At 38.5% G+C, this 9,042-nt stretch overlaps 1 protein-coding gene across 1 annotated transcript; it reads right to left on the minus strand.

Annotated features, from left to right (window-relative positions):
* Positions 1-2,219: 2,219 nt before the first annotated feature.
* Positions 2,220-8,580, minus strand: zgc:63972 (protein CutA homolog). The gene is made up of 6 exons (XM_067574432.1): positions 8,444-8,580; positions 7,770-7,918; positions 6,209-6,268; positions 5,312-5,357; positions 5,172-5,221; positions 2,220-4,326 (listed from the first exon to the last, which is right to left on the minus strand). The coding sequence occupies exons 1-6, from the start codon at positions 8,546-8,548 to the stop codon at positions 4,224-4,226; spliced, it is 513 nt and encodes a 170-aa protein (XP_067430533.1). The 5' UTR covers positions 8,549-8,580; the 3' UTR covers positions 2,220-4,223.
* Positions 8,581-9,042: the final 462 nt, after the last annotated feature.

Here is a 9,042-nt window from a genome sequence, read left to right on the forward strand (position 1 = left end):
TAATACATTTGTTTAAGAAACAAAAAGGTGAGAAGATAATAATAATAATAATAATAATAATAATAATGATAATAATAATAATAATAATAATAATAGTAGGTGGATTTAATAATAGACTTGTATTATGACAGAGCATTTGACATTCACTTTGTTTACTTCATGGTCTTGGGACATAATTTCTAATGAGTGGGTTCCATTTTTTTCAAATGTTTAGTTTTTTCATTCATTTACTTTAATCTACTTGTCTATTGTCCTGTGAAAGGTGTATCTTCACTGAGCCAATACATTTCCTTGCCATAACCAAGAGAATATTTAGTAAAAATGAATGTAGGATCCATCGCCGCTAAGCAACTTCCCTATGTCTTCAGCTGACTGGGTTCACAAAGCAATTAAGTTGGGTAGAAAATCATTGTTAAAGAGTGGAAATCTGTTGATTTTCCTCAGGCTCATGGATGGTTCTCCCAACTTGGAATCGTAGCAGCTTATGAGAAATTATTGTTTAGGATGAATAATCAGGTTGATAGATATAGTCTGAAATGGAAAAGTACCTCAGTCACATTAAAACCTCTCACAATCTAACAATCTAACAACCCTCCTCTAACAGCCCTTTTGTTTGCAATTTGTCTTCCCTATAGCACACTGAATATGCTCCACATCGCTGTGGCCCTGAGCCAGGGGGAGGGAGTGGGGGGGTGTTCAGGGCCATAGCGATCAGCCCCCCCCTTCATAACAAAGGGGGGGGGGCTTTAATGTTATTTTTGTACTCTACTATTTTGATGTACCCTTCCTAAATGTGTTATTTGAGTTCTTCTCTCTGTTTCTACAATTGCCCATTGCTTAACGTTGTTATGTCTGTTTAAAAACCAAATAAAGTGTTGATCATAAAAAAAAGAAAGAGTGAGTACAAGCATGAATGAAAAATTAAAGGATACCATTTGATATGTGTATATTTTAACAGCTCTACTTCTATTGTAGAACTGTGTTTGAGTTCCTATCTGTTTTGCTCATAGCACTGTTGGACAACACTAAAGTACTACTACTGTAAAAGGAATTCAATATAAACTGAAAAAAGCAGAGCGATGTGACCTGCTCAATGGATGGGATGTCCAAAAAGTAAAGTGAACTATGACACTTGTTAAACAACACACAGCAGTGTGCAAAATGTGTCTTTTTCATGGTTAGGATTCTGATTTTAAGTTGGTAAAATGTTTGGTTCATTCTTTGAGAACTACACAGTAGCTCTGTACCGAAATTTCATGCTAATCCATCCAGTTCATAAAAAAATAAATAAAACAATGTTGGCTCACCATCTTTGTATTGTTAAATGTGTGTGTGTGTGTCTGTGTTTATCCTTGGTTTATTGAATTGCTCAGTGGGAGCACGTTATCAGCGTCTGTTTCTTACAGCTTATTCTTAATTATCCTGTTCCTAACTCTGCATCCCATGGAGATTTTAATGACAAACAGGAAGAAAAAGAGCCAGCCATATGTCTCTGTGTTTACACAACTTGGATAATATTCATGTGGAAATACAATACATGGTATTTCTTTAGTCACCTCTACCAATTAGGCTTTGATTCAATGTGCTGTATAGAAGGTTTTTACAGAAGCACAAAGAGAGATTCGGTTAACAATGAATAATGAATGAGGGTATTTATACATAAAGTGTGGGATAATTATTTATATATCTGATGTACAGTAATCCAGGACTTATTGAAATTAGTAATACTCTGCAGCAATAATCTTGATAATGATACCAATATATGGGAAATTAATATTGTACCTTTTGTGTTATTTATACTCAAAGGAGCAAGTTGCACATGGCTGAGACATATATTTGACAATTATGCCATTTGACAATTATGTTGTGTGAAGAACTGGGTGCAAAGCTCTGAAATTCACACCTCCCTTCCTCTGTGATCCACAAATTGGTGGATGTTGCTTGTTGTCAGTGATGGAGGAGAGAAGAGAGGCTGTCCCAACACTGCTTTCAAATTACTGCCTGGTGGAAGCTGAGTGGTCAAGAGAGATGTAAGAAGAAGCAGAAAAGCATACTCTTCCATCAAGAGGGTGAAAATACTAGCTGGTTCTGTTTTTAATAGATATTTGTGCAAAAACACCAGGACACCTGCATTAATTCAATATGATTCACATGTGAATGCTTGATTAGTAACAGTGGTGTGCATTTTATGTGTATTGAAACACCACCACCTTGTGAGCATTCAGTCAAATTGCAGGATAGTCATTATTTGCAATGTTTATTACATAGTGTCATTTGTCACTAGAGTGCATTTGTGTGCTTTGATGGCTGACAAATAAGTGTTTGTAAGTATGACCTCCTCAAACATAACATGAACACACAGACTTTACACACAAATCCATGTATGTACATGAATGGAAACGTATACATCACAGAAGATTGCAGATTGCAGCTCAGAAAAAACTAAAACTTTCTTGTGCATGTACAGCATCTCCCCTCCATGACCCCACACATGACTCAAGTTCACCGACAAAATAAAAAACAATTTTAGACAAAATGAACAAAATTTCAAACAAAATAATCATTTCTTGAAAGCATTGTTTACTAATGGCAAATGCAGTCAGAGGCTATAAAGGTGCTGCAGATGACAGTACCCCCAGTTCTATGAGTACATGTTCCAGTGCCCAACAGGTCATAGATTTGATTTTTTCAGATGTCAAGGAGGAACAAGAAAACCATGATCATCTTCAGATGAAGCTGAAAGAGAGACATTTTTGTCAAAGAAATGCAAAATAACATGGTCCTTGTCACCATATGACAGTCAGGTCAGGATGGATGCACAAAATGTCATAAGGATGACCCCAGTGCCCACAAGGCCTGCAGTTACCCAATGCACTGCACATCATCTCAACATTCTACATGTTCATCACATCAGCCATTGAAAAATAAACCTGGAGATGACAAATTTGGAGGGTTTCCATAAATGTGGAGACATCTGGAAAAGGTGTATAGGTCCGGAGGTGAGGCTACATCTAGTCTGCAGAGAGTGGAAGGGTGATTTTCCGTGCCATGATGCCACTGAGCATTGAGCCATCATTCTGGACTACAACCACAACAAAGGGGGTGTGGGCAACCTGGACAAGGTTATTGGAACTTACAGCTGCCGGAGGATGACTGCCCGCTGGCCCCTGGTCATCTTCCATAACATCACTGATGCATCCTCATACAATGCCTTCTTGATAGAAAACAAGACCAACCCTACCTGGATACCTGAATAGCAGAACAAGAGGATGGTGTTCCTGGAGCAGCTGGGAAAAGCACTTGTAACCCCACACATTCAAAGAAGGGAGCACCTCCCACAGCAACCTCTGCAGCGCTTTTGAAAGCTGTTCAGGGGGCTGAATCTTGTCCTGATCCACCATTTATGTTCTTCACGTTTTTGTTTTATATCTTTTATCTTATTCTTATCTATTGTTGTTGTTTATACGCCTTGTGGGTGGGGGCAATGGTTCAAAAATGGGAGAAAAGTACTAGTAATTCCTCATTGTAGAGAATATAGGAAAATATCACTATGTTGCCAAAAAAGTTCAAGACTGTTGTTTTGCTTCAATAAAATGCATTCAAATATACTTTCTGCATATGTCTGCTACTTTCTTAGGCTATATAAGTACTATCTCTTGCTAAAAAATTAATGTTTACACCTTTGCAGTAACTTTAGCAACAACAATAATAATAAACCTCTACTTTAGTGACGAAAACAATGATGACCGGTGTGCTGTGTTGTAATTAAAATGAATGGTGTCCACTGATTAAATGCAGTCTTTCCGCACTATGAAGAGGGAAAATCCAGATACACAAAGTTTGTAATGAGTGACAGGTTGTTACTTTAGGGGTTTTGTGAAAGCGGGTCAGTTTTTGACCCTTAGGACAAGGGGAGTATACAGAATGTTAAGACTACACAAGGGTTAAACAATTTTAACTGAAGCCTTCCAACCAACCAATCAGAAACAAGTATTTTCTATGGCTGTGATATAAAGCTCTAAATCTCCACAGTACATGGTGGAATTTACAGTGAAAAGGTCAGAGCAACAAAATAGTGTAAATGTCATGTATTGAACTATTGTTCAGCAGAGTACTTTCTGAACTCTTCGATCCAAAGCCTTCAAACAGCAGCCTGTACACATGGCTCGGTTTCCTCACTCGGCTGCAATCCCTGCTGAGATAGACTTTGATATAATGATGTATCAGTCATCTGGAATAGCTTCATCCATCCACTTCATGTAAGCCAGGCTGCCGTCCCCCACTGGGAAGCTAAGGACTTCTGGATTTGCATAGGGGTGGACAGACCTTGAAGGGACACACACACACACACACACACACACAGACACATTTGTCTTCAACACTTAATTGGTAACTTAACACAGAACTTTTTCCTCCAGTTTGTTCAGAGTGAAGCTCCCCAGTACACTTAAACGAGAAGGAGCAAGCCCTACCAGTTGAACCAAAAAACATGCTTTAAAACATAATTCTGATAACCCATTGTCCAAGTTCCGCATTCTGTTGTACTATAAGAGATGTTGTTTTCACTAATTGGCACATCAACACGTCTAATACTCTGATACTGCAATCAGAAATGGCCAAATCAGAAGAAATGTTGATAATGATCAACTCTTAATGGTTATTTCAAATAGAATATGTGCATCCTGCACCTGACATTCCTCCTGTGGATGTGTAAATACAGACAAAACAGTGTATCCGCCAACTTCTGCAATTACATAAAAAGTCACATCAATTAAATTTACGATCAAACACCCATAACGAAAATTTTAATCTAACATCTAAAAATCACTTTCAAGCTGCAGCAACTAAACCCTGTTCTACTACTTCTTCCAGTCACACTTATACACAGCAGCAGTAACCTAGGATGTGTGTGTGAGCAGCACGAAAATGCGCTTTTATGAATAAAATTATGTCATTTTTAATCACAGTGCAGGGCTTTTGGAGAACTGTGCTTGAGTGCTGGTGGTCGTATTTGTTAATCTCTTTGGCAACATGTAGCAAACTTAAGCACACAATAAGGGCCAATTCGAGAAGAACCATACTGAACCTTTAATGCAGGTCTACAGCATTCAGCGCTTGAAACTTACAGTTGAAATGATTTGAAATGAGCAATATATTAAGTAAAAGCTCACCTCACATAATCTATGACTTGCTGGATCCTGGATGTCTTTGTTTTCACCAGCTGCAACAACAATTACATCTCATCTTACAGTTCTGCTTACATTTCTGTTGAGAACATAATGATCACAAAGGACATTCTCAGTGAGCTTACCATCAGAATTTCACTTGCATCCTGGATTTCACCTTTCCAATAATACCTAGAGAACATTCACACAAGACATTTGAACTCTAGCATGCACTATATACCAGTACATGGTGCAGAGCCTTTCAATTCTATAAAAAAAAACACTTTCATGAAAAACTGTATTTTCAAAAAGAACACAGCAATCAAACCCTCCCTAAACACTTATTATAGCCACTGTGATCTACAGTGATATTGTCAAACTGTTCCTGACAGGCTTTTATGGTCTGCAAAACTGCCTCTTTACTCTAAACATGGTGCTCTTTTTTTGTGGATTATGAAAGACAGCACAACACAAACTGAGAACCCATATTCAAGCTTGTACCATGTTAAATGTCAAAATAAATGTAGAAGATGAGAGAATAAATAAGCCTGGATGTAGCTGAAACTCATCCATTACACACTTGCACTCACATGCATAAACCCCTACTACCTCCACCACCACCCTCACCCCTCAAGTAATCCAACCACATTATTTATTTTTAGCCTAAACCTCTGTTTGTTTAACAGGTTTAACGCTGCATTTTCTATTCAGTTTCCCTGTATAGCTTCAGTTCTTCCTTCCTTGTTCCTTTTGTGGTTATACATTAACAGGAACACTAATCCATGCACATAAACATATGACCGCTTTAAAGTCTCACTGCCACTCAGTTGCTATAGATGGGAAAAATGAAAGCATTCAGATTCAGCCCATTCACCTCAGTTGTGTTTCCTTGGTAACCAGTATGTGCTAGAGACAAATATGAGAGGTATTTGTTTGTGTTTATGTGTGCATGTGTGAGGGACATTGCAACTTAACTAGTCCTTCTGATTGTGCATCAGCTGAAAGAAAGTTATGTCAAGTGTGGGTCAGGAAGTATGATTTACATTGTGGAGGTCCTGGCGAGAATGTTAATACTGGCAGCCAGCCGTCTTTTCATGATTGCCCTGGAAAAGAAGACAGAATGGCAGGGGGTGTAAATGGAGGACATGGAGATGGAAAGAGAGGAAAGAAAAGTTAAACACTTACAAGACACCAGCTGTTTTCCAATTACAGCATGAAACTGATCCCTTCATTATGGTGCTCTTCGAGACTTTTATGCAGTAAATTCAGAAAAAAGACAGTAAACTTTGCTCTTTGCTGCAGTTCAGCTCATATTATAGTTTATTACCAGCTTGGCTGTGCCTTCTCCCCTAATCATTGATTCTAAAGGAGGTGATTGACATATCTGGCAACTGCACTGTGGCTACTTTCTGTAATGACACGTGATAAATAGATGGAGCTCATTTACGTGAAGCTAAAATGCCAACAAAGGAGACTGTATCTCGTCTCTAGACAGAACAGTCAAACTAATGTCTGGCTGACTGACTTTGAATTGTTTGAATCATTATAAGTAATTTGCAAACCACAAGCAACAAAGCAAAATAATTGAATTAGCATCCAGATTAAAGGAATAGTCTGATATTCTTGCCGAGTCAGATGAGAAGATCAATAACACTCTCGTCTGTATGTTAAATACAAAGCTACCTCCAGCAGCCGGTTTGCTTAGCGTAGCATAGAGACTTGAAACAGCAGGAAACAGCCAGCCTGGCTAGCTGTCTGAAAGTAAATCTGTCAACCAACACCTGTAAAACCCACTAATTAACATGTTATATTTTGTTTGTTTAATTTGTACAAATACTGAAGAATAAAAATGACATATGCCACACTATTGCTTATTGACGCAGTAAGGTTGCCAAGCAACCAACTGAGTCTCCAGGAAGTTGTTGTACCTGGTTAAGAGAGAACCGCCTCTATAAAACACTTCAGTTTTTGTACAAATTAAACTAACGAGATATAACCAGTTAATTAGAGAGCTTTAGAAGTGCTGGTAGGTGGATTTTGATACTATCAGACAGAACCAGGCTAGCTGTTTCCCTCTATTTACAGTCTTTATGCTAAGCTAAGCTAACTGGCTGTAGCATCATATTAACCATACAGACACCAGAGTGGTGTTAACCTTGTCATCCAGCTCCAGGTGAGAAAGCGAATAAGCAAATGACCCAAAATATCAAACTATTGTTACAACTATTACTATTGAAGTATTCCTTTTGAGGTATTTGAGCTAAGTCATTTAACATCAAAAATGAAAACCTGTGTTTCCAGTGTTTGGTTATACTTTTTTTTTTTTAGTGCTACAGTAGTGTGATGCAGAGTAGACTGTAAAATGTCACCTGATATCAATTCAAGTCAAGTCAATTTTTATTTGTGTAGCTCAATATCACAAATCACAAATATTTGCCTCAAGAGGCTTTACAATCTTTAGAGCAATGCAACATTCTTGATCCTTATACCCTCAATTTGACTTTGAAAAACTCCCGAAAAAAGAAACCTTTTACAGGGAAAAAATGGAAGAAACCTCAGGAAGAGCAACAGTGACTGTGCTGACCAGTCACTACTGTACTTTACCTGCCAATGTCCTTGGCTGTCTGTTCATTGGGATTGTTGATGAGAAGGACAGAGTGGTGGCCATGTACATAGCTCCCTGTGACGGCAGAATGCAGCTGGACCCCAAGGTACCACAACCCAGGATACATGGACACGGACAGGACCAAAAGCTAGAGAGGGTTGGGTGGAGTGCAATAAGGGACTTGAATGTTGGCATGTCAACGTTACAAACACATTTGTGGCATCCCTGTGTGATGTTTGTACTAAATTATTTGGACATTTGGCTGTTTCATGTTATTTTATGTTTGGATGTGGGGAAGTTATCACTCAATTTAATTATCTGCTACCCTCTGAAAGGATTGCCATGTTTGGATTGGATTGGATTCAGTATTTATCCTCTTATTATTTGGTGCTGTCTGTCACAGATAAATGAGTATAGACCTTGGCTCGGATGCAGTGACCAATTTATAATCTGTCCTACTTCTGCAGAGCACAGCATCACAGCCAGACATACAGCAGAGATGCCCGTAAATCCAACGCAAATAATGTCAGAAAAAATACAATTTATAATAATTTTTTGGATTTCCCACGTCAGAGTCCTCTTGTTGTGGATTACTTATGTTTTCTCTTAAAGTTTTCATATATGAAATGATCATAAAAGTCCATAAAAATAATCACAGTAGCTCTCCTCTTACCAAACATGACATGAACAGAACCGACCGAAAGACAGAGTGGAAAACAGCCTCTTTATGGCATCGCTGGAACAGCCACTCCATCCTGTTAGTTGCAACAAATGTCATTCCCAGAGTCCGGCTGGTACAGATAATAAGAGGGACAAACTGTGCTGAACTGCATTCATAAAACCATGGAGACTCTCTTCTGGGATAATTAGCGTTCCATCATTTTTATAACCATTTCAACAGCTGCTTTGTGAAGGGGAAAATACAAAGAAAACTTATTACCTTTCGAGAAGAAGTGCATTGTGCTGACAGGTACTGTAGGTCGGATAGTCAAAGGCAGTGATAAATCTCTGTGCCGTTCAGTTGGTTGCTTAACACTTCCTGACACGCCGCCGACCAATAAAATTGCTGGTTCACCCCTGCTGGCCTGCCTCCGGGCCTAGGTCATAATCGGCTTTGGTGTCTTTACCATATAAACTCACTATCCTTCAGCCTCAGAGCACATTTGTAATGGCATTAAAAAAGAGTTGTGAATCCACGAAATCAGGAGAAAATAAAACTGTTTTACAAAGGTTTATTCAGTTGTGGAAATAGACTACAGCCTTGTGAAAAAT

The sequence above is a fragment of the Thunnus thynnus genome, chromosome 19 (genome assembly GCF_963924715.1).
Source record: "Thunnus thynnus chromosome 19, fThuThy2.1, whole genome shotgun sequence".
NCBI classification, from domain to species: Eukaryota; Metazoa; Chordata; class Actinopteri; order Scombriformes; family Scombridae; genus Thunnus; species Thunnus thynnus.